This window comes from Macaca fascicularis, chromosome 1 (assembly GCF_037993035.2).
Source record: "Macaca fascicularis isolate 582-1 chromosome 1, T2T-MFA8v1.1".
NCBI lineage: Eukaryota > Metazoa > Chordata > Mammalia > Primates > Cercopithecidae > Macaca > Macaca fascicularis.
The window spans coordinates 157,746,369-157,772,928 of record NC_088375.1 but is presented as its reverse complement, the minus strand read 5'-3'; the positions used below and the strand labels follow the sequence as shown (position 1 = coordinate 157,772,928).

The following is a 26,560-nucleotide window of genomic DNA, read 5'->3' as shown; positions in this document are numbered from 1 at the left end:
TCAAGGAAACTGACAGAATAAATACACAAATCTACAACATGTATGATGAGTGATGCCCATTTAGATGTACCTCCTCAGGCACTGCACAACCTGCGCAACTGTACAGAACCATCTTGGCTCTGACAACTCCCTGCCTCACTCATGAAGTGCTTGTCTGTTTCCAGCACGTATCACAAGGTTCCATGCCTTTGTTTATGCTGTCCCCTCTGCCTGGAAACACTGACTTCTCCTGGCCTGCTTCTGGTGTTCCTTAAAAACCAGCTGAGCATTTCTCTTCTGCCAAAATTTATATCTGAACCACTCTCACATGGCTACGTGTCCCTCTTCTGTGCCCCTTCCACTTCTTGGTTTGTAACTCAATCTTTACACTTAGCATATTGGGTTAGAACTATCTGCTTATGTGGGCTTAATACCTAGGTGATGGGTTGATCTGTTCAGCAAACCACCATGGCCCACGTTTACCTATGTAACAAACCTGTGCATCCCGCACATGTACCTGGAACTTAAAATAAAAACTGACCAACAGCCAGAAAGAACTATCTGCATATGGGTTTGTCTTCCGCAGTGAGGGCTGTCTTTCTCTTCCTCACATCCCCAGTATTTAGAGGAGGACTTAGCCTAAGGTCAGAACATTTTGGAAACAGTGGAGTGTGGAATGTGGAGTTTGCGAGAGAAGGCTCCACAGTGACACAGACCTAGTCAAATCTTGATATGTCACGTTCAAGCCATGTGACCTTGGGCAAATGGCCTCACTTCTCTATATCTCAGTTTCTTTGTTGGTAAGATGGAGGTGACACCATTACCTGCCTCAGACAGTGATGGTGAGGGTGAAATAAGCTTCTGCGTGTATTGAGCACAACAGCAGGCACACAGTTCATATTAACTCTTATTTTTTATTATAAGCTCAATAAACATTTGAAAGACGAATGTGCCTCCCTTTATACCAAACAAGCAGTCCCTCATGAAAAACCTACCTTCAGATGGACCCTTCTGTATACCCAAAAGGGTGAGGAACACTTTATGTACATTAGTATATTTTGTCTATACAACCACTTTGCTAGAAAGGTTTAATGACCAGCCTGTTACAAATGAGGAAATTGAGAACAAAGAAATCAGTGGCTTCTCTTAGTGGTATGGGAGTTAAGTGTGAGAGGCTGGGCCAAACCTGATCTGCATGATACAAGCTTGTGCTCTTAACCAAATTATGGAAGCATAAAAGAGGAGCACCACTATCCTACTGGAAGTTGAGGAAGTAAAGGGAGGCTGGTGGAGGGCGCAGGTGGAGACATAAGGAAAGAGGAGGAGGTGGAGGGGTGGAGGGACTCCTTAAAAGACTCGATTAGTGTAAAGACTGTGAATTAAAAGAACAGTTTTCATGAGTAGTTCCAAGGGTTCTTGTGCAGAAATTAGGAGGTGAGATTGAAAGGGAATGGTGAGTGCAATGTCAGTAAGGATCCTGTGTTCTAAGCAAAGCTTTGGGTTTTTGTTTGTTTGTTTGTTTGTTTGTTTGTTTGTTTTTGAGACAGAATCTCACTCTGTTGCCCAGGCTGGAGTACAGTGGCGCAATCCTGGCTCACTGCAAGCTCTGCCTCCCAGGTTCATGCCATTCTCCTGCTTCAGCCTCCCAAGTAACTGGGGCTACAGGCTCCCGCCACCATACCCGGCTAATTTTTTGTATTTTCAGTAGAGATGGGGTTTCACTGTGTTAGCCAGGATGGTCTCCATCTCCTGACCTCGTGATCCGCCCGCCTCAGCCTCCCAAAGTGCTGGGATTACAGGCGCGAGCCACTGCGCCTGGCCAAGATTTGGGTCTTTATCTTGAAAACTGTATAAACCTTTTGAAAGGCAAAGGACACTAGAAAGATTGACCACATCGAGGGCTTGACAAGGATGTGGAACTATCTAGAACTCTCATACATTGCAAGTGGAAATATAAAATGGTACAAACGCTATGGAAAATTGTCTGATAGCCTTCTAAAGTTGACTAGACACCTATCATATGATACAACCACTCCACTCTTAAGGTAACAGCTTTGCTTGTAAGCACCCCAAACTGGAAACAAACTAAATGTTCATTAACGGGAGGAAAGATGTTTTTTAAATATTGCTACAGTCACACAATAGAATAGTACTCAACAATAAAAAGGAATAAGATATTAATACACTCAACAACATGGATAAATCTCGAAAATATTATGCTAAGTAAAATAAGTCAGAATAAAACATATATGCTGTATGATGTCATCTATATTAACTTACAGAATGGGAAGATAAAACTCAAAACAAGGTCTCCGTGTTTGCTTTTTGGTTAGGGGTAGTATGACTCCTAGGAAGTATAAAGGTATTCTCTGGAGTGGCAGAAATGATCTATATCTTGACAGTGGTGGTAGTTAAAAATGCATAATTTTGTCAAAACACATCAAACCATACACTTAAATTCTGAACATTTTATTGTATGTATAGATCTTAAAAAATAAAACTAGCAAAAAAAGTACCTCACAAAATGATGCCTTTGGTTATACTATCTAAAGATTGGATTTTAACTATCCATACAGTATTCTTGTAAATCAGACCAATTTAGGGTTTAATAGAAGAACTTGGCTATTGGAACTCTCACAAAGTTTCTATTCATTCTTTTGTTGTTGTTGCATTGTTGCTGAGATAAGGTCTCACTCTGTCGCCCAGCCTGGAGTGCAGTGGCCTGATTTTGGCTCACCACAGCCTTGACTGCCCATAGCTCAGGTGATCCTCCCACTTCAGCCTCCCTAGCTGGAAATACAGATGCAGACCACCATGCTTGGCTAATTTTTGTATTTCTTGTAGAGATGGGGTTTTGCCTTGTTGCCCAGGCCGGTCTTGAACTCCTTTGCTCAAGCTATCCATCTGCTTCAGCTTCTCAAAGTGCTGTAATTACAGGTGTGAGTCACCATGCCTGGCTTATTCATTCATTCTTTAACAAAAAAAATGTATTTGTTTTATCAAATGTTTATTTACCCAAACACTACCATCTACTATCTTGGTGACTTTGAACAAATGACTCTTTGATTTTCAGTTCATTCATTTGTGAAATGGGGATAGTAATAGTACCTACCTCATGAGGTTGTTGTAGGGACTAAATAAGTTGATATATGCAAAGTTCTTAGAATAGTGCTGGTGCATAGTAAGGGCTAACTAAATGTTAGTGATTAATATTATTATCCTCAGTTATGTGCCAGGCTTGGTGGATATAAACAGTAATAAGACATAGAAAATTTATAGTCTAGAAGAGAGGATGAACAATAAACATGTAAATAGATATGACTAAATATGCTTAGTGCAATAATAAAATTTGAAAAGTGCTTTGAGAACATAAATGACTGTGTTGGCATGGAAAAATCCATTAAAAATGAAAATAATCAGCCACCTAAATCAAATCAAGTTCTGATAGTCATTTGTTGTTTTTCAGTACCGTGGTTACTAAGATTCCTCCTTTTCTTGGCAACTCAAATTTCCAACTCTCAAGACTCAGGCCTGTGACCTCTTCTGTTCTGTGGCTCATTCCTAGGTGATCTCATCCATTCCTACTTGTGATACTCAGTTCACATCTCTAAGCCCAACATCATGCTGAACTGCAAGTGCCTGTGACATCTCACACTGATTGTGTCTACATCCAAATTCTCCCTCCACAGCCTCTAAACCTTCTTTTCTCACAGTGTTCCCCATATTGGAAATAGCAGCTCCATTCTCCAGCTGCCCAGTCCACAAGTCTTACAGTTTTCCTTCCCGCCTCTCTACTTCTATTATAGTATCTCATACCCAGTAATCAGCAAATCTTGAATTCAGTCACTTGTTAAAGTTCTATGACCTCATTTCACCTAGACCATTGCAATAGCCTAAACTGATCTCCCTGTTTCCACTCTCCCTTCTCCAAAAGCTATTCTCAGCACAGCAGTCAGGTGACCTTTCCAAGGCATTACGGATCCATAATCTTTACCTGCCTTAATCCCTCCAGTGGGTTTCCTTCACACCATCTATTTCATGGCTGAAAAGGTCCTAGATGATCTGGTTCCAGACTGTCTCTCTGCCATCCTCCTCTACCGCTCTCTGGCTCCCTTTATTCCAGCCTCACTAGCCCCCTTGCTATCTCTTCAACATGCCAAGCAAGGTCTTAGGCAAGCTATCTCTTGCCTCGTGGTCTTTGCACATGATGTTCCCTTTGCATGGGATGACCTTCCTCCAGATAGCCTCATGGCTAACTCCTTCACTTCACTCATTTCTCTGCTCAATTGTTGCCATCCTAGCTACAACAACTCCTACACTTCAATCTCTAACTTTTCCCCTGCTTTTCTTCCTAGCATCTGACATTCTTTTTTTTCTTGACACAGGGTCTTGCTCTGTCAGCCAGGCTGGAGTGCAGTGGCACAATCATGCCTGACTTCAACCTCGACCTCCCAGACTCAAGCAGTCCTCCCACCTTAGCCTCCCAAGTAGCTGGGACTACAGGCATGCACCACCATGCCCAGCTAATCTTTGTATTTTTTTGTAGAAACAGTGTCTCACCATGTTGCCCAGGCTGGTCTCGAACTCCTCGGCTCAAGCAATTCTCCCACGTCGGCTTCCCAAAGTGTTGGGATTACAGGTGTGAGCCACCATGCCTGGTCCTATTGTATTAGTTTATCATCCTTGCTTAAATATAAACCTGATGAGGCAGAGTCTGTCTGTGTCTTGTTCATATCTCCATGACCTAGAATAATACCTGGCACACAGTAGATGCTCAATTGATATTTGTTGAATTAATGAATGAGTTACTATTACCTTAGTTTATGCAGAGCTTCACAGTTTACAAAGCAGTTACATACACAGTATCTTAATAAGCCCTCTAACGATTTGTGATATAGGCTTTGTTATATCCATTTTATAGATATATTGACAGTCCCTTTCTCAAGGTCATACAGCAATTAGAAGTAAAAGTCAAGCTCTGCTGTTTTGCCTTCAAGCTCAGTTTATTAATCATAACTATAAAATGCTATTAACAATTTATTAGTGTTGCTCAAGACATTTTACTTGTAGTATCTTGTTTAACCTTCACAACAATGCTTTGTGGTGGGTGCTATTTTGCAGATGTGGAAAGTACATCCCTGCAAAGTAACATACCCTAGATCACAGAGCTGAAAAATGGTAAAGTCAGAATCTGGGTCCTCACAGCCTGATTCCAGGAGCTTATTCTCAACCAATGGAACCACTAGGCTTAGCCTATAAAATGAAGAGAGCTAAGGAAACTGCAAACATAAATGGACAAGTATCAAGTTTGTCCAATGGGGACTTTCCACCATTATTAAAATTTTTGCTCTTGTTGCATGTAGTACAACTTTCTTCTTTTTCTTTGAGATCATAATGTGGAAAGTAATTGTATCTCAAATGCAGTTCATTATGTTGTTTTCTAGTTTTAATCCATCTTTGAAATGTTTGAAACGTTTGTTTCTAAATTGAGAAGTCACTTAGGAATTTTAGGAATCGTGGGCAGAGCTCGTGGATTTCCAGCAGTCTGTCTTTCTTCCTCCTTTGGTAGCTTCTTGCTGCCTTTTGTGGCGTGAGCACAGGCTGGTGTTCCCTCTGAGCACAGATTCCACCTGCTGTCTCATCGCCCTATGACATGCCTTGTTTCATCAATTCTCACCTTCATTTTATCACATAACCTACATTGCAGAACACTCAATTTCTTTTCCTTTCTTTTTTTCCTTTTTTCAAAAGGAAGAAGCTATTTGATTGGATGTGATGGCACCAGAGGCAGAAATGTGGCAAAATTTTAAATGGTGAGAAATCCATCTCAGCTATCTGGATTTTGAGAAACAAATTGTGATTTCTCAACTCACTTTGTATTGAACTGTGCAAGTTAGATGAACTAAAAAGCTTCACTGACTTGTCTACTTGTCCACTTGTCTCCAAGTCAGTCAAGTGTTTGTGAATGCTGCCTGTTTTCTACTCTGTGTAGCTATTCAAATGATTAACTTAAAGGTGCATATAAAGGTACATAAACATACGTAGATGCCCTTGAAATAACAAAGCCCTCAGACCTTACATAAGCAGGCATTTAGAAGTTGAAAAACAAATCAGGTATGTTGATTGTTTCTAAAGGTTGTAACAGAAAGATTCTAAGCACTTACCTGGGAATAGACTATGAGGATAGCATGTGGTCTATTGATCCAGGTATCACCAATGCCTGGCACATAGTAGGTACTCAACAGAGTAAGTGCTTAACATAGGAAGTGCTTGATAAATTTGTGTTGAATCTATAGTACTCTGCCTTTTATTGCCTATTCATGAACTCGTCTCAACACACGTGCATACACACACACTTATTAGGCTGTAAGCTCTTAGAGGAGAAGGTCTGTCTTATTCACCATTGTATTCTCTAATACAGAATCACCAAATAACAGGCGATCATTAGTGATCATCAAATTGAAGTAAATTCTATGACTTGTTTTCTTTATCTCGCTTCCCTCACCCTATCTTGTCCATCTGGCTCCCAAGCCAGAATGCCTAAAACAGCCGCATTAATCTAATCAAATATGTAAAAGCCAAGACATTGAAATCTTTCAAATCAAGTTCTGAATTACATTTTTAAATTTACTCTGGCCATTTCATAAGTAGATTTAGCAACTAGCTAACTGCTATCCCAGGAGGGGGAAAAAACCCATAAGCTTAATGAATTTGGTCAAACATACAGTGTAACAGATGTCCAACATGCCGCCATGAACTTAAATCATAAACATGATGCCTCTGTTTGGCATGGCAAAATATATTAGAATTGTTTTATCAGTCACTGGGCAACTTGCTAGATGGAGAGGGAATAATCCTGAAAAATGCAGGAGCTGCTTCTAATAGCATCTAAAAGGATCCCTGGAGAAACACAGATAATCTGCTTCCAATGATTCATCAAGTTGGTCCTTTGTTTCATTAATTTGAGTGTCAAGTGCAACCATACAATAAAGAATTGCCAAGACCTGATAAGATTCTCCTCTGGCTGCTGCTTTTCCTGCCCTAACAACTGATACTATTCATGCCTAAAGCACAAACTGAATAAATAGCTTCAAGGCTGGCAATGTTGGACAGTGCTTCCTATTTTGCTTTTCCTTGAAAGGCTAAATTATGTGCTTTCTTGCCCTCTCCCAAACACGTTGCTCTGATATTCATTATTGCACCAATAATTTTAACTTTCTTAATACTAAGTATGGAAGGATGCCTCATAAGATAAAAATAGTTCCTGTTGTATCATCAGTCCAGCAATAGATTAGGGAAGATTAAAAATGGATTGTAATGCCTTTTTTGGCCTTGAGAAAGCTCTTATTATGCCCATGGTTCAGTAGGCCTGCTGATCATTTCCATCTTAATGTAATCTTTAACATTACACTGCTACAGGTGAGGTGTTAAGTAATACATTAAGACAACTATTTTCACTGAGCAATTTCACAAGAAATACGTTTTTAGGTAAATTAGACGTTTAACAAATGCCATTTGTAATTCAATGCACAGGAGAGAGCATCCTTAAAACAAGCTATTGATGTGAATTTCCCAACATAAGACAATAATTATGTTCTTTTAATTTTAATTGAAGTCCTGAATGTGAAATTATGTGCCGTCAGTACAGTAGACCAACGGAAAGCACCAAAGACCTTAGGATTAGGAAATAAGCCATACGCAGTTTTATCTCTAGCAGACAGAAATTCTTCATCCAAATTAGGAAGAATCTACAGGTCAAGTTAATCATGTAGCTGTGACATGCTGAATGTTTTTAAAACTTTAAGATCATTTAGATGAACACTAGGAACCTCAAAAGTCAGGCAGAAATATAAATTGCAATATTTAATGAAAATAATAAATGAAATACTTGAGACGAAATATTGTGAGCTAAAGATTCCATGAGAATAACTGGATCTGATAAAGTAAAAATAAGAGGGAAGAGAAAATTATAAAGCGAGCAATTGAAAAACGGAATAATAAATAATTTTTTAAGAAAAATAATTTCATTATAGATTTCTCTATGCTACGAACATAAATGCAAACGCGATAGAGTTGTTGACATCTGGGAGACTGACTTGTTTTTATCAACATCGCAAAACAGAAAATTTAGTTTGCAAATTTTCAAATGGCTATCACGTTCAGAATCCAATCAGGTTCTCCTTTATTACTTGATGACTTCTTTAAAGATAAATAAGCCCGCGGACCAAGAAGTGGGTACACTGGCTCGGTTAACTCTCTCTGTCCAGAAATTTCACTACTGAAAATTTCAGATTGTTATTTGGGGGCGGGGAGGAGGATGCAGAGGTCTTTAGGACCCAGCAGGCGGCGGCAGGCGGCAGTTGTGTAGATCACTGAGAGACTACGAGGGTCCGGTTCAGTTTTAATTCTGTCTCTAATCTCTGCAACAGCGGCGCTTCCCGGGTCCCGCGGCTCCCGCGCGCGATCTGCCGCGGCCGGCTGCTGGGCAAAAATCAGAGCCGCCTCAGCCCCATCACCCATCATGGAAACCCTCCAGGAAAAAGTGACCCCGGACACGCGAGCCTGAGGATTCTGCACAAAAGAGGTGCCCAAAATGAAGACCCTGATGGTGAGTCAGTTGTGGCAACTCCACTGGGCAAAGAAGGGGATCCCCGGGCTCAGGGTCCGCTGGACGCACCGGGGAGACTCCGGGACGCCTAACCCTGGGCCGCGAGGTCGCCTGTTACAAAGGGACAACTTTCTACCCGCTCCGCGTTCCCTCCCGATTCTCCAGCTCTGCCTGGCTCGGAATCCCAGAGCCAGGATGGGAACCCGGGTTGCCTCGCCTCCTAGATCTCCGGCGAGAGGTCCGAGGGGGTGGCAGAGAGCTGCAGGTGGGATGGAGGAGTGGGCAGATTGCTCCAGGGATGGGGGTACCCAAAAGCAACAGCCTGCCAAAAACTAAGAGGGACGGGGAGGAGGGACCTTTGCAGACTTTCTTCGTTTTCTTGGATTTCAAACTTGCAAGGATCGCCAAGGGAGAGCCCCAGGGCCCCAGGAAAGGAGAGGTGTTAAGGACTCAAGATTCCAGCAGCTTGGCTGGGGTGGCTGAGGCAGACGGACCCTTCCCCAAAGTGCAAACCCACCCCTGCCCTCGGCCCCGGCGCGCTCCCTCCCTTAGCCTGGGGCCGTACACCACCTGCCCTCTACCGAGAGATCTGGGCGTCGGCGGCCGAAAGCAGCGACGCGGCCGGAGCATCCCTTGCGGTACGCAAGGGTACGGTGCTTTCTCTGTCCCAGTTGCGTGCGGCGGGGCTGGGGCCCAGGCCGTACCCCGCGCCAAATCTCCCCCACTAGTGTGACCACCGCGCAGGTGTCCCCGCTGGGCGCGCTCCTCTGTTGTCTGCACTCAGCCCCTCTCCTCTCCTCTCTCCCGCCCGCCCGCAGCGCCATGGTCTAGCAGTGTGTTTAGCGCTCACCACCATGTGCACCAGCTTGTTGCTCGTGTACAGCAACCTCGGCGGCCAGAAGGAGCGGCCCCCGCAGCAGCAGCAGCAGCAACAGCAGCAGCAGGCGTCGGCCACGGGCAGCTCGCTGCCGGCGGCGGAGAGCAGCCCCCAGCCGCGCCCCGGGGTCCCCGCGGGACCGCGGCCACTGGACGGATACCTCGGCGTGGCGGACCACAAGGTGACAGCATGCCCGCCAGCCCGCTGGCCACTCACCCTGGGGATCCCACACACCTGAGCCTTTCCCCTTTCCCGGGGCTGGGAGGCGCTGTGAGTAGGTGCCGTTCGCAGGCTGGAGGGGAGTGGACCTTCTGGGGTAGGGTGGGCTAGTTCCAACTTGGTATGAATTCTTATTTAGAGAAAGACACAAAGTTTTGTAGAAAATAGGGGTGAGGTGAGTGGACCCCAAAGTCTAATTTCCCAGCAGAAATCGGCCCTGGAACTAGAACTCCCTGATCCCCAGAATTGCAGCTGTGGATGGAGGTCCGGTTCCTGGAGCCTCGGGTTTGGCTGCCGAGTCGCTCCCTGGTGGGAGAAAACTGGGGATGGCGCGGGTACCAGCCTGAGCATTCCTCTGACCCGGAACCGGAGGGTGAGCGCAGCCAGCCCGCGGCCACTGCTCAGGATCCAACGTTCCCCTCTAATCTCTCCAGCGCATTGCTTTGGGCTGAATTCTCTCAGCCCTGGGGAGCGGTGCCCAGGCACGCATGGAAGACTTGAGGCACAAACTCAGCTTCCATTGGTTTGAAACTCATCGTTGTGAGCCTGTCTTCCTCTGCCTTCCGGGAAGCTGCTGGATGGCGCGGCTAATAATTAATACGATGAATCTTTTAAAATTGAGCCTCTTTTCCCTGGAATAATAAATATCTGGTTTCAGTGTGTGAAGCCTCTGGGAGAATCCTAATCAAGTTGGCTGATTCTGAAGATATTTTAATACAGTTTAAATGTATCCCTCATTATTTGAAGTTGCTCATATGTTTTTATTAATACACAATTCCACTCAGCTTTATAAAGCTAGAGGATTTCTTGAAATCTCCCAATTATTCCTTTTATTTTACTAAATTTTATGGTTGTGAACCGAAGTAATATATAGTAGATACTCCTTTTGTGTGAAAAGGTCGCTCTAACCATGTGAAAAAGCCAAAGTTTTTAAAAGTGGCATTCAAAATATTGCCACACACTTGTTTAATGCATAATGCTAAGGATTTGAAAGGTATAAAAGAATTTAAGGCAGGACCCAGTCTTACAGATCTTTAAATACCTGAGGACAAACAATATACTATGAAATGTGTGTAGAGAGATAAACCGATAGATAAAAATGTATAATAAATGCTAGAGATGAACAGTACTGTAGAGGTGCAAAAATGAGAACGATGACTTCCCTGGAAAGATCAAGGAAAGCTGCTTTGAAAAAGTGGAATTTTGCAATGGGAAGAATTCAGGGAAGTAAAAAAGGAGGAATCAATTTCATCAGGAAGCGATTATTTATTTATTTATTTATTTATTTACTTATTTTTATGGCAGGAGTAGAGGTTGGGGGTGTTAGTAGACTTAAAATCCAAAAGTAGATGGCTATCAATTTTACAGTTACGGCTTTCGTTTCCTCTCTTAGTTGTTGACTTATTATATGCTTTGTATCTGCATGTGGAAGCAACCAATAAGGGCTGGAGTTCTAGGAAAGTTTAGACATTAGCTTCTGACTGTGGATGGCTGTGGTGTTTATGTGTAACTGGTGTATGATGGATATACTGAGCTCATGGATTTCCATGGCTATTGTTTGGTGGAAATTACTATCTAACACTTGAGAAGCTTTGATTAATGGCAGCATCAAAAGGTAAATTTGCTGAAAGTTTTGATCAGCTTTTGGGAAGAGATTTCTCATACTTTTCTTCTTGTGTTCTTCTGCTGGACAGACACCAGCTAACAATATTGATTGCTTAATGCAAAGTATAATACCCTAAGGTTTATGTTCAAAACAATGTTTATTGACACAAATATATTTGATTTCAATTTTTGTTTATCAGAGCCTTATTTTACTGAAACAAAGAACCGTCCTTTTCTATTTGGTGGGGGGGGGATGTTGATACTCTACATGGGAAATTGAAATGATATGCAGTAAAAGGGTTTTACGAATTGTGAAGTGCTATATGAATGATAAATATTGTGTGACAGTCATTGGAATTCCTAGTAGAAGAAGGTCTTTGGAGATAAATATGAATATCAATGAAATTATTTCATGGAACACCAACATCTCACAAAATTCTATACCCAAATGTTTTGAGGGAGTTCACGTCACCACAAGCAAAGGAACAAAGGCATATCTTAAAGTGTATGTCTTCTGTTTAGACATTATCCCAATTGTCCCACTGAACTAAATATAAACTTCTCAGAATGCATTAACTGATTCTCTTTACTGCTACTATTTAGCTGACAGGAAATTGGGCAGAGTTCCCTTATGGATGGTCATATGAAGGTGCATATGTAAAATGTTGTTTATATTCTCTCCAAAAGTTGCTGTTTAATTAGGTTTATTTGAGATCTTTCTATAGTCTTGCAAAGGCAAAGGTGGAAGACATTTGTTAGAATATTGCTAGGAATTTTTTTTCCAATTAGCACAGGACAGAGTAAGAAATGAAAGCTTTTCTATTCTTATTATATTGCCAGATGATACTCAGATTGCTTATTTTTCTTTTACCCTCACATCAGGCCTCAGAAAAATGATGGAATATGCTGGATGTGATGACCACCAAGCCATATGCTGCTGCATATTGAATCAGAATTTCAACAGCCTTTTTTATCTGCCATTGATTTACAGAGTCTGGAGAGAGTTACAGATATTATTTAGGAAAATGTTCATACCTCTATAGCTGGAGGCCCCAAAGACTGATAAATATGTAGTGTTTATGCTCAGTTACATGATGTGGTTAACATTAACAGTTCCAAGATTAAATTCAACAGGTGGTCCTAATCCCCAGCACCTGAATTTCACAAATTACAGCCTGTCTGCAATGATGGTCTTGTCTCATATGGCTGCAGACTGAATTACTGTTGAGATTAAATCACTATGTGCTTTTGTTGAAAGATATGCTGCAAGTCAAGTCAGTGATGAGCAGCATGTGTTGAGGCTTAAAATATCACTTTTCATGGTCATATTCTCTACTTCCTCTTTCACAAACTATGTGAGCTGCAGTTGTAATTTCAGTATCACTAAATGAAGGCTACATGGAGTTTCTTGTCATAATGAAGGCATTTTCTGTTAGTCTTTCTCTTCTTTCCCAATCCCTCTCCCCAGACCTCTTCCCACAAATGTTCCACCAACTCATTTCCCTCGTGTTACATGTCTGTCTCTTCAGGTACTATAGCTGTATTCTAACATTACTCTCTTGGTCCCGATTTTTGGAAGCCAATGATAACAAGATTGCTTAGGTACAACTGAAGAAGCCAATTTTCATGGCTTTGGGAAACTTCTGCATTTAGAACTGCAGCCTAATGTATAACCAAGCTCACACACACACACACACACACACACACACAAAATCAAGAAATCCTTAGAGGAAAGCTCCAAGTCTTATAGCAGAGTGGAAGGGAACTTGGAATGCAGTTCAGTTTCCAGTCCGGATCTCGTTTGGGTAGATGAGGTCATTTGCCATCTGGTGGACCCTGTAAAATGAAACTGTGAGCTAATTCCCATTTCTAGAGGATAGGCTCTTATCACAGAAGGCCCACTATCACCCAGGCTACCCTTTACTGAAATGGCTTATGAAAGGGCAGTGATCAGGGGGGTCTAGAGCTGAGCAGCTATCTCTTTGCTTCAGAAGTATCCCCCAGGGATGGATTTTACACATACCAATAACATACTTGTCCTTGGTTCTTTCCTTTTTTAGGCACTCAGTTATTCAGACAAATCAAAATTGCTTAGTTGTAATAGTACTATTACTATTAACTGGTAACTATCCAGTTGGAGTGGTAAGACAAGTCAGTGCAAAAATTGAAAAATAATAATCCAAAACCAGAATTTGGATAAATGCCATCTGACTTATTTTGAAATTATGGAATGAGTATTCCTCCTTTAGAAAAGTGTATAAATTCTCAAATACAAGTTTACATAATGTATTTGACCATATATTATGACATTTGAGTTGTGAATGAATGACTGAAATGAATGCTAAATCATTTGAATCTCAAGGAAATTCAAAGTGAGCTAATTTTCAATGTTCAGGTATTATAAAATGTAATTTGCCAATGATAATGAAACCCTGTTACCACAAAGCATCAAACCCCCAAAATCAGAAAAAGAACACTATTTCACATATTTCAATAATGTAGTTGCTTTTAACAGGATAAATTTTTTTATAACATTTATTAAAATACTTAACCTTCCTTAAATATGTGACAGCCAGGATAATTTTTCCAGCTTCCCACGGGATAATTTCAAGATACCACTATTCTCCTGTAAATGGCAGATGAGTTTGACCTGGCTCACTGTTAAATTCCAGGTATGCTGACTTTCCTGCTGATCTGTGAACATTCATTCTGCCTCAGGACCTTTGCACATGCTCTTCTTGCTTCCTGGAAAGCTCTTCCCCAAGTCTTTTGCATGGTTGATTTCTTCTGGTCATTCAGTCATCAGGTCACATGTCATCTTCTTGTGAACCACATTCTTTAACTAGCCCCCTCTTCAACAGTCATTCTCTGTCATATTCGCCTGTTTTATTTTCCTTACAACACTTAACAATATCTGAAATAATCTTAAAGTTTACTTGTCTATTTTCTGCCCTTCCCCCAACTGGAATCTAAGTGCTGTGACAGCAGTGTCTTTTTACATCTTGTTGAACAGTTTAACTCCAGGACCTAGATCAATATCTAAAGTTTAATGGGTGCACAATAAGTATGTATGGAAAGAAAGAAGGAAGTGAAGGTGGAGGAGAGAAGAACAGACCTACTTACCTATGTCAAATTTTTTCTCTACAAGAATCATCAGTGCAGTCTCAAGACCCTAGTGTGTCTCATTTTTCCTAAATTTGTTCTGCCCACAAAAGTAATTCTAATAACAGGAAGGCAGAGGAGGTAATGATTTAAGAGGAAAGACAAAAGAATCTTTGGGAATGAGATTTAGGTATCCATGTTTAACAAGCTTCCTTTTTAAATATTGCACACATTAAACTTTGAGAAACATTGTTTGAAATGTTTTTAATCATCACAATGTGTAGCTCTGCACTAATTCATTTCTAGGTTTTTGAACTAATCATAGCCTTTGGTAAATACTTGTTGAAGGCCTAATAGTTTCAAAATTGGGCATTCTTGAGGAAGAACACAGTCCCTACCCTCAAAGAACCTTTGATCTAATAGTTGCAGAGAAAAGACAAAGAAGCCAGAAAAGTTCAATAATAAGGCAAGCAATGAATAATAATTTGAAATCAGGAAGCAATAATTCAAGGCACTGACTCTAAAAAGAAGATAATTTCTGTGATCTTTCTCCATCTATAAAACAAGTTAAATTATATTATTACCTTAGAAGTTTGCAAAGCTTTCAGACTAGTATTCCACACCTTATTAGCCTCATATCTGTTCATGCGTGTGTGCAGGACATCCAATGAATAATAAGTGAACAAATTGGATATCAAAGCAACTTCAAAGTGGATTGATTTTAAATTCAAAATATTGTCTCTTTATGATTTTCCTTTGGCATGACATAGGGTCTTCTGCACTCATGAAGTTAAACCTTCTTAAATGTCTCTGTAACATATGGCGACCACCTTAACCAAGCTAAATCTCATAACTGATTGGATTAGTCAGGGTTCTTTAAGGAGACAGAGCTAATAGGATATGTATACACACACACACACACACACACCCCTGGGAGTTTATTAAGTATTAACTTACACGATCACACCTTCCCACAATAGGCTGTAAGCTTGAGGAGCAAGGAGAGTCAGTCTGAGTCTCAAAACTGAAGAACTTGGAGTCCAATTTTCAAGGGCAGGAAGTGTCCAGCATGGGAGAAAGATGTAGGCTGGGAGGCTAGGCCCACCTCGCCTTTTCACGTTTTTCTGTCTGCTTTATAGTCCCTGGAAGCTGATTAGATGATGCCCACCAGATTAAGGGTGGCTCTGCCTTCCCCAGCCCACTGACTCAAATGTTAATCCCTTTTGGCAACATCATGCAGACACACAGGATTAATACTTTGTATCCCTCAATCCAATCAAGTTGACGCTCAGTATTAACCATCACAAGTCCACCCCTTGTCAATTTGAACCCATACACATCTCCTGAGATCATACACAATCTTCAAATAAAGACAATAGTGAGGTCATAATAATGCCTAATATAATATAACTATCCTTCATACAACTGGAAACACACCAACCACCAACCCAAATACTATTACATAAAGTTAATACTTAACTGCTGATATGTGGTCAATACATCTTATGTCACATGATAAAGGAAAAGGAAATAAAATGAAGATCTTTTCTTAGTACAAGTGTATACATGCACAAACGTGTTTTTAACAGAAGAAGGAGGGAATACTCATGATAGTTACAGTCCTCATTTCTGCAGCTGCTCAAGTAGCTAGTAATGATTACTACCTTCTTCTACTACCCATTCTCTATTCCCTTTGCCTTCAGCAAGCACCTCAGCAGGTCACGGTTTTTTTCCTGGTGGAGTGACCCAAACCTTCATTCCTGAAGGGTCATTTGTAGTCCTACCTGGATTGGGCAGTTGTAGTTTCCCATTGACTTTAGTCACAAAGCATGATAATATCCTAATGGACACCCTAATGGATCTCCTGTATTCCACGCATACTCTTCCTTACCTCTGTTGTGGAGTAGTGGACTGATTTCATCTTGATAGTCTGGGTCAGTCACCCTAGCCAACAGTGTAACTCCCTTCTTGGCCTGTTGACTTAAAGGTAGGAGCAGCCCAAGGTGTCCAGGTGGCAATCTTAACTTCAGTTTAATGGAATCATTGTGTCTCCAGGTGGCAGCGTTCCTGTTTTTGTAGCTAAGACCTCTAGGACAGCAGAACATAATGTTGCAGGAACAGGAAGCAAAAATTTTGCTAGTGGATCACTAGGGGTGATGGTGAGTTGTTCCGCTTCCACTTCCACCCCTTGATTCCTAGACCCGTGAATCCTGGCTATGGGAGAAACAGTACCATATATGGGACACTGACGCAGAGCATACATCCCTGCCACCATGGCCTTCTGGAGAACTTTGCCCCAGCCCTGCAAAGTATTGTCACCTAGTTGGCATTGTAATTGTGACTTTGAAAGGCCAGTTCACCATTCTATAAATCCAGCTGCTTCAGGATAATAGGGAACATGGTAAGACCAGTGAATTCCACAAGCGTGAGCCGACTGCCACACTTCTTTAGCCAAAAAGTGAGTGCCTTGGTGAGAGGCAATGCTGTGTGGAATACCATGATGATGGATAAGGCGTTCAGTGAGTTCATGGATGATAGTCTTGGCAGAAGCATTGTGTGCAGGATAGGCAAAACCATATCCAGAGTAAGTGTCTATTCCAGTTAGGACAAACATCTGCCTTTTCCATGATGGGAGAGGTCCAATATAATCAACCTGACACCAGGTAGCTGGCAGATCACCCCAGGGAATGGTGCCATATCGAGGGCTCAATGTTGGTCTCCGCTGCTGTCAAGTTGGGCACTCAGCAGTGGCAATAGCCATGTCAGCCTTGGTGAGTGGAAGTCCATGTTGCTGAGCCCATGGTTAACCTTCATCTCTGCCACCATGGCCACTTTGTTCATGGGCCCATTGGGCAATGATATGGGTGGCTGGGGAAAGAAGCTGAGTGGTGCCCACAGAATAGGTCATTATTTAAATCCTCCTCTGCTGAAGTCACTCCATGTGAACACTGACATGGGATACAAATATCTTCACATTTTTTGACCCCTCAAAAAATTCCATCCACATACCTCTTCCTTAAATTTCTTTGTCACCAATTTTCCAATCATGCTTCTTCCAAGTCCCTGACCATCCAGCCAAACCATTGGCTACAGCCCATGAATCAGTATATAATCATACATCTGGTCATTTCTCCTTCCATGCAAAGTGCACAACCAGATGTACTGCTAGAAGTTCTGCCCACTGGGAAGATTTCCCTTCACTGCTGTCCTTCAAGGATGTCCTAGAAAGGGCTGTAGTGCTACAGCTGTCTACTTTCAGGTGGTGCCTGCATACCATGCAGAACCATCTGTGAACCAGGCCTTAGTCTTCTCTTCTCTGTCAACTGATCATGGGGAACTCCCCATGAGGCCATCCATGGAGGCTGAGGGAGAAGGCAGGGTGGTAAGAGTGGAGACCATGGGCATTTGAGCCACTTCCTCATGTAACTAACTTGTGCCTTCAGGACCTGCTCAAGCCCGATCACATATATACCACTTCCATTTGATGATGGAATGTTGCTGTGCACAACCCGCTTTTTGGCTGAATGGGCCAGAAAGCACTCAGTTCATGATGGGCAATTCAGTTTGCATGGTGACTTGATGACCCATAGCCAAATGTTCAGTTTCCACCAAAGCCCAGTAACAACAAAAGGAGAGTAGTTATCCGCAGAAGATGGCAGGGCCTTCCTCTAAAATCTTAGAGGCCTCTGCGGTGATTCACCAAAGGCTCCAAACAGCATCCCTATCTGCCACTGACACCTCAAGCACCATTGGATCTGCTGGGTCATATGGCCCAAGTGGCAGAGCAGCTTGCACAGCAGCCTGAGCCTGTTGCAGAGCCTTCTCCTGTTCTGGACCCCACTAAAAACTGGCAGCCTTTTGGGTCACTTGATAAATGGGCCAGAGTAACACACCCCAGTGAGGAATATGTTGCCTCCAAAATCTAAATGGGCCCAGTAGCTGTTGCGCCTCTTTCTTGGTTGTAGGAGGGGCCAAATGCAGCAACTTATCCTTCACCTTAAAGGGAATATCTCGACAGGCCCCACACCACTGGACCCCTAGAAATTTTACTGAGGTAGAAGGTCCTTGAATTTTAGTTGAATTTATTTCCCATCTTCTGGCACGCAAATGTCTCACCGATAAGTCTAGTGTGTTTGCTAATTCTTGCTCACTGGATCCAATCAGCATGATGTCATCAATGTAATGGACCAGTGTGATATCTTGTAGAAACGAAAAGTGATCAAGGTCTCTCTGAATAAGATTATGACACAAAGCTAGAGAGTTGATATACCCCGAAGGCAGGACAGTAAAGGTATATTGCTGGCCTTGCCAGCTGAAGGCAAATTGCTTCTGGTGGGCCTTATGGACGGGAATGGATTTGCCGAATCAATGGCTACATACCCGGTACCAGGAGATATGTTCATTTGCTCAAGTAGTGACACCACATCTGGTACAGCAGCTGCAGTTGGAGTTGCCACTTGGTTAAGTTTATGATAATCCACTGTCATTCTCCAAGATCCGTCTGTCTTCTGCACAGGCCAGGTGGGAGAGTCGAACAGGGATGTGGTAGGACTCACCACCCTGCATCTTTCAAGTCCTTGATGGCGGCACTAATCTTTGCAATCCCTACAGGGATGCAATATTGTTTTTGATTTACTGTATTTCTAGGTGGAGCCATCTCTAATGGCTTCCATTTGGTCTTTCCCACCATAATGGCCCTCACCCTACCAGTCAGGAAGCCAATGTAGGGGTTCTGCCAGTTACTAAGTATGTCTATGCCAATTATGCATTCTGGAACTGGGGAAATGACTACAGGATGAGTCTGGGGACCCACCGGACTCACTGTAAGTCAGACCTGAGCAAAACTCCATTAATTACCTGACCTCCATAAGCCCCTACTTTAATGGGAGGACCTCAATGACATTTTGGGTACCCTAGAATCAACATCAGCTCAGAGCCAGTGTCCAGTAGTTCCTGAAATGTCTGATCATTTCCCTTTCCCCAGTGCACAGGTACCCTGGTAAAAGGCTGGAGATCTTCTAGGGGAAGGATGGGAAAAAGAGTCACTGCCTAAATTGTCGGTAATGTAGTAGGGTCCTTCCTCAAGGGGATCCAAGCTCCCCTTCATTCAAGAGGTTCTGGGTCTGTAAACTGGCTCAAGTTTGGAAATTGATTAAAGGGTGATGATTCTTTGTTTTTACAATTCAAATTAGTCTTTTGTCCATTTGACTTTGAAATTTTCTGCTTGTATAAATTAAGTAGAAATGCAGTAGGCTTCTTATAAATTTCACTTCTAGGAACACTTTGATTAATTAGCAAATGCCAGAGCTCTACATGAATCGGGCTATTCTGATTGTTGCTTTGCCTCTGCTGTCCATTACGGTAGCTATGCCCACATTGCCTTTGATGGTTGAGTGCCGCCACTTGGCCCCAACACCTCAAGATCCAATTATTCCCACTATATTTAAATTTTATAGTTGACTGACTTGGTTCCCACTGTTAGATCTGACATACAGAAAAGACCAATTATAGGACTCTTCAAAAATGCGGGTGCTGCCCTCATAAATCTATTTCACAAGGCATTGTTCAAGGGTATATCTTCTGGACCCTCCCAGATGGGTCTAAAGTGACAAATCCACTCCACCATCCCAGTCTCCCTAAACCTTTGGGTCCCTTCCTCTCCATTAAACCAGGGGAGATCAGACATTTCCAGCTCACTCACAGTGAGTCATCTTTTAATCCCTATTTCAGCTAACCAAGCAAATAAACTATTAGAACCTTTTTTAACTCCCGGAGCTGCAGTATTAAAAGCAGAGTGGGCCCAAATCAATAAATTCAGCCTGATCCAACTCTATGTTCCTTCCACCATAGTCCCATACCCTTAATATGCATTCCCATGCCTATTCTCCAGATTGCTGTTTATATAAATTAGAGAATTCGAACAGTTCTTTTCAAGTGTAGCACACCTCCTATTGGGTCACACTCTCAACCTCATCTCTAGAGGCCCACTGGGACTTTAGTCTAGTTATAGGTCTAGAAGCAAACAGGGGTGTTGGGGGTGGCTCCTGAGGAGAATCAACACTATTTGGCCTGGCAGCTGCCTCAGGGGAGGCCATCACTGTTGCCTCAAGCAGTACAGGGTTTATCTCCTCAGACAGAAGTGGAAAGGCTGATGGCAGCATGGGTCTGGGAGGGGATGTTGCCACTACTGCGGATTGGGAAGCTGTTCCTTCTGGCAAGTAAAGGTTCATCAGAGTTTACAAACTCAGTGTCCCCAGCTTCACTGGGGTCTTCCACATGTCCCCATTCCAAGTTGCAGGGTCCCATTCTTTTCCAATCAATGCCTCTAACAGTAGACACCTGGTGAGGCTGTGCACATACCTTTTGTTGCAAGTCAGCCACTTGCATAATAAGAACTTGTGTCTGTTTTCCACAATTTCAGCTCTTTCTCTACGGGAGATAAGACTTTCACTCAGGGCAGTCTTATCAGATTTGAGGCGCAGTATCTGCTTCTGAAGCCAGGAAACAGAATCCCTGAATTCATCATTTTCTTTCATCACTTTGTCAACTGAACTTAGGAACAACCAACCAGCTTCATTATGTTTCTTGGTTCTCCACATATGATCAAAATTATTACATATAGAGTCACTAAACTCCTTGCCTCTCATGAGCGGTGAATCAGGAGTGTCAAATGCATTTATTTTGCATAACTCTCTAAACAGTTTACACCAAGGACTATCAGTGTTCTCCATAGTATTAGAAGTAGAGTCCTTGGCATTTTAGGGTCTAATCATATTAAGCAGCCAACTTCAGAAACCCCAAAACCAACAAAAGAACTCCATCCTTAATATTCTTTTCCTCTAGAACCACTCCTGCTACCAAAATCTGTATGAGTCAGCATTCTGTAGAGAGACAGAACTAATAGGATATACATATATATAGGGGAGTTTATTAAGTATTAACTTACACAATCACAGGTTTCCACAATAGGCTGTCCGCAGCTTGAGGGACAAAAAGAGCCATTCTGAGTCTCAAAAATGAACTTGGAGTCCAGTGTTCAAGGGCAGGAAGCATCCAGCATGGGAGAAAGATGTAGGCTGAGAGGCTAGGCCAGTCTCGCCAGCTTCGCTTGAAGCTGATTAGATTGTGCCCATAAGATTTAGGGTGAATCTGCCTTCTCCAGCCCAGTGACTCAAATGTTAATCCCTTTTGACACACACATACCCAGGATTAACACTTTGTATCCCTCAATCCAATCAAGTTGACACTCAGCATTAACCATCACACTCATGCTATGGTGAATGTGGATATAATTGTGTTGGCCCCACAAGACAGAGTATTTGCAATCAGGTCTGTCTTAGAAACATGATACCTGTTACAAATGAGAACTTCCATAACCTCTAGGGTGAAGTGTCAGTATAGTATAATTTCTGCTTTGCAAATACTAGGATTATGGAAGATTAAATATGTGAAAGGACTTTGAAAAATTAAAGCATATCATTAATCAACAAGTCATTCCTTAAAACCTCTTATTCGCCTATTATATACTCTTTGGACAGCTGTGTAGGGCCTTAAGTATAGAATGACAAGGAGTGATTATCTCTTAAATAATATTGTCATCCATACCCCAGAACTTGATCCAATGGAAGAACTCTCATGGGAGTCAGTGAATTTATGATCAAATGATTGGTAAAACTCGGAGAGGTATGTGCATTTATGAGATGTGTTAAAATTCTTCTCCATAAGCTCTGAGTCTTAAACACTTAGTCTGGGCCTGGGACAAATAAATATTTTTATTGCATGCTCTATTCAATATGTCTTTCCAAATAAAAATCACAGGAATGCATATTCTCAGCGTAGACAGCCCATCTGCAGTGAAACCTTCCCTGACTTATAGCCCAGGTTTGATCTGAGCTGTATGTTTTGTCTTCATAGTTGAGATCCCATGATAATACTTATTCCACTTTATTGTTATTTCTTGTCTAAAATTGTCCGCCTTCCCTACTAGACAGCCAGCTCTTGGAGACCAGGCATTTTTTTCTCTCTTTTTCTGTCATTGTATTCCCAGCCTTTAACATAATGCCTGGTGTATAATGAGTCTTCTATAAATACTTGTTGAATGAATGAGTATATCTACATAAAGATTTTGTATTTCTTCTAAAATAAGCCTACCTCAAGAGTTTCTAACCATTTGGAGTTACTGAAAAGGAATAGCTGCACGTCATAAATATCAATTCCTCCTGCCACAATTTGTAGGTCTTAACTAATTCATTTCTACCTTCTTGTACTAATCAGATCTCTTAAAACATACTCAGAATTTCAGAGCTAGAAGGAAAACTTAAGAATTATCAAAAGGAATTCCAGAGTGGTTGTGTGATTTGCCCAAGGTCGTGCGTTAGTGGCAGAGCTGGGGTAAAATGTCGATCTCTGATGTGAACATCATTACCATAAGGGAAATTCAGTGCCAACATCTTCTAAGGAGTGACTCAACATTATTTGGACAGAATTTATTAAAATTAGGAGCCTGGGCCTACCCAGTTATTGAAAAGTAATAAATATTTAAACACCTTATTATTCTGAAATGAATATGAGAATATGCCTCTGGATAGTTAAAAAGAGTCTTTCACCAACCACCAACTTTGCAATGGTTGTTTCAGAGACCGCATATAATGCATGGTACTAATTAATTGAAACAATTTTCAAATCAGAGTAGATTTTTGCCTTTAAAACATAAACCAAGCCAAAAGGAGTGTCATGTTTAATTATTTGCACAAAATTTTCTGACCAGAGCACTCATTTAGCTGAATTATCTTCTCCACAGTGGAGACTTAGTTAACCAAGTGTTTGAAGAACTACCATTCTGCAAATATCATTGACTCCCCCTAAATTCTGAGATGTAATACTTACTCTAGGCTGGAATTACTTTAGGCAAATAAGAAACCATTTTACCTATCATAGGGAAAATTAACCTTGATCATTGCTATAGCTATGAAAAGGAAACTTTTTTAGTATATTCACTCTTAATGACTAAGGAAGTGTCTGTAGAGTTCCTGGGAAACTGCACAGATTCTGAGTATTCTCTGGCAGACTGAAATGCAGTGTCAAATACTTTTTTAATAAGAAAGCATATTCTGGAAATTGATTGCACATATGAGCCATCTCCACTGACTGAACTGCAAGCATGACTGCATTTCCAACTTACAGATCTTTTCATGTTCCTTGCATGTTTCCTATGGCTTCCCATTGCCTACAGAATCAAGTTCAGACCCTCAGGAAGGCTTGCAAGGCCCAACAGGATCTTGCTGGCCTAATTCTCCAACCCTACCCCCACCGCTGCCCTCAGCCTAGGCACCATGAACCCAGGGAACATACCTTACTGTTTTGTTCTTATCTGCTTTTGCTTCAGCACCTCCTTTCTAAAGTTTTCCCAGATACAACATCCCTGCAGAGTAGACCCAACATTCTCTTATGTCAGCTACACATCAGTCAGTCAATCACATATTGGCTGAGAACCTACCATGTGGCAGGCACAAGGGAGGAAACAAGATAAAGGACATGGTCCCTGCCCACAGGAAAATCAGTGGAGTAAATGAATGTTATAATTACTACACCTTGGTAAGTACTAAAATATTCTCTGTATCTTACACATGCTTCTAATCACACAATGTTGCAATTATTTTCCACATGCATGTCTCCCTGACTAGGTTTTACCTTTCTGAGGCTAAGAACATAACTTATTTATCTCGGTATCCACAGAATTGAAAACGGTATCTCAGACATATGAAAGCTAAATAAATATTTGTTGGATGTTGGGTAGGCAAAGTTCTATTTTAATTATATGTAGTATGAAGAGATTTCACCAAGTCTGGCTAATAGACTCTTAATTATAGGAATGGACAGAAACGATAAGTAAGGGCAGAAGGGCTTCAGGTATCTGACATATACATCTTTAATTTCTGTTTCCCCTTTGAATACAGAGCAGCATCTCCTGACCTTTCCAGAACAGTTGACCAGATGTGGAGATGCAATGATGCCCATATTTGAAAACAGTATAGTACCATGAGAGGCACGCAGGCCCAGGCTGTTTATTTGTTGTGAGCTTTTTCAAAAGTCATAACTTCTAGGCTTGATCCAGTTTATAGAAGAGGAAGTTAAATTATATTCATTCATTCCCTCATTTATTAAATACTATTGTGTTTCTACCACATGCCTAGCATTGTGTTCAGGACCCAGGAAGCAATGAACAGTGAAAAAAGATGTGATCCCCAACTCCATGAAACTTACATCTGTTGGGAGAGGCAGAAACACACATAAAATTTCAGTGCAGATTTGGAGAAGTGTTATATGCTGTGGAGATTGAATTTTATCCTGAAAGCATTGAGGAAGTCTTTAAAAGGTAACTTAGAGGAGTAACTCCATCAGATATGTGTGCCAGTGGATCACCCTGGCTTCCGTGTGGCATGGGTTAACGTAGCCATAGGTTGTAGGAAGAGGGACCAATTAGCAGACTGTTGCTGTGGTTGGAGTAAGTGGCACAGCCAGAGGATGATGAAGAGACCTCAGGTTTCTACCTGCTAAGTTTCTGTGATTGGCCACCCTCCTGTGTCTGTGCAGACAGTCTGAATGCAGCTCCTCCACCAGCAGAAGGTTTGTGGTTCAAGATTGCCTCACAATAGCTGGTAAAGAGAGCTGAGGATGATCCCAGATGGCACTTCAGCTTTGTCTAATTTTGAACCTTGCTGTGCATCTGAATACCACATACTGACTTGAGCAAAACAGTAGTATTATGGTGAGGGCTGAAGCAAGCTGTTTGTCAAGACTCCATAATGCATACTGGTGGCAACAAGAATTAAACTCTCCACCTGCAGGAGAGCCAGCCAGTGGGGTGTAGAGTAAGTGTGCTGGCAGAGACTTTAGTATGTAAAAGTGCCACAGGAAAAGGGGGCACACTTTATTCTAGAATAATCTTGTCAGAGAGATTGTTACATAGTAAATTTTACCAGGTATAGATCTGTTGGAAGTATAGGGTAGAGAATGGTTTTCTCTCCTTTCATTTCCTACATAGCTATAGACAGAGCAGTTATCATTCTTTCAAATCACTTAAGTTTGTTAACAACTTCTAAGGAAAGTAAAGTTTCCATTTCACTTGCATCAGAAGGAAATTGGCCATAAAGTAATGTAAAATTTGTCAAGAGGAGCCTGGTTCCTAATTCATTCAAAAGCATTTGATTGGGAACACAAATGTATACATCTGAATGAACTCCAGTTTTATGGGGCATATATTTGGAGTTATATGGCAATGTCTCGCATCTACCAGGCTGCTGTCAGGGATGTAGCCAAGTTGTCTCTCTTTACCTGAAGTGGTATCTGTCTCTGCTCTGTACTGAAAATCATAAAGCTGGTTTATTTCATTTTTATTCCGCTTGTACGAGATTTGAACAATCAGAGCGCAGGAAGTGATAACGTGCCACTTGTATTCCAGAACACAGAAAAGGGAAAGAGCACTGTAGGAACTTGTATGTATTCCCCACTACCAAATCCCAGCCACACTGACTGAAGCTCCCACCAACACTGATCCCTGGAAGAATTATGCTCATTACTCTCAGTAGCAACTGTGTATGATTTGGGGCTCAGGTTGAAATGTGATGGGCTTTTAATCCAAAAGTTCAGAAATAAAAGAGAAAGATGTCATGGAGAACAGGGTAACCCAACTGAATGAGCCTGCAGCGGTGAAAGCTTATCTTAGTTCATCTTGTGTTGCAATAACACAGTACCACAGTACCACTGTGTAATTTACAAAGAAATTTACAAATTTACAAAGAAGTTTATTTCTCACAGTTCTGGAGGATGGAAGTTCAAGATAAAGGTGCCGGCATTTGCTGTCTGGTGAGGGCTGCATCCTCCAGAAGAAAGGAACGCTGCATCGTCATATGGCTGAAGTCAGAAGGGCAAGAGAGAACAAACTCCCTCCTTCAAGCCTTTGTAAAGACATCCAATCTCATTCACAAGGAAAGGAGCCCTCATGGGCTAATCACCTCTTAAAGGCCCCTCCTCTTAATATTATCAGATTAACAGCATCTGAATTTTGGAAGACCCCCAATGAAACCACAGCAGGTAAAGATATTATAATTAGAACCAGAATCAAGAATAAGTACTAGAGTGAGAAATGACACCAGTTTGCTTCTTCCCAG

At 41.8% G+C, this 26,560-nt stretch overlaps 1 protein-coding gene and 1 long non-coding RNA gene across 7 annotated transcripts in view; both read left to right on the top strand.

Annotated features, from left to right (window-relative positions):
- Positions 1-8,376: 8,376 nt before the first annotated feature.
- ST6GALNAC5 (ST6 N-acetylgalactosaminide alpha-2,6-sialyltransferase 5) overlaps positions 8,377-26,560 on the top strand; it is a 194,470-nt gene continuing 176,286 nt past the window's right edge. For all 6 annotated transcript variants that reach the window (XR_010577621.2, XM_045368617.3, XM_045368610.3 and 3 more), the window contains exons 1-2: positions 8,377-8,587; positions 9,406-9,645. Coding sequence is in view for 4 of the 6 variants with exons in the window: in XM_045368617.3 (XP_045224552.1) it covers positions 8,573-8,587; positions 9,406-9,645 (255 nt within the window). In the remaining 2 variants the exon portion in view is untranslated. The remainder of the gene's footprint in view (positions 8,588-9,405; positions 9,646-26,560) is intronic.
- Positions 11,165-12,378, top strand: LOC141407820 (uncharacterized). Its single transcript, XR_012418611.1, has 2 exons — positions 11,165-11,298; positions 12,171-12,378. It is a non-coding gene; the product is annotated as an uncharacterized lncRNA (long non-coding RNA).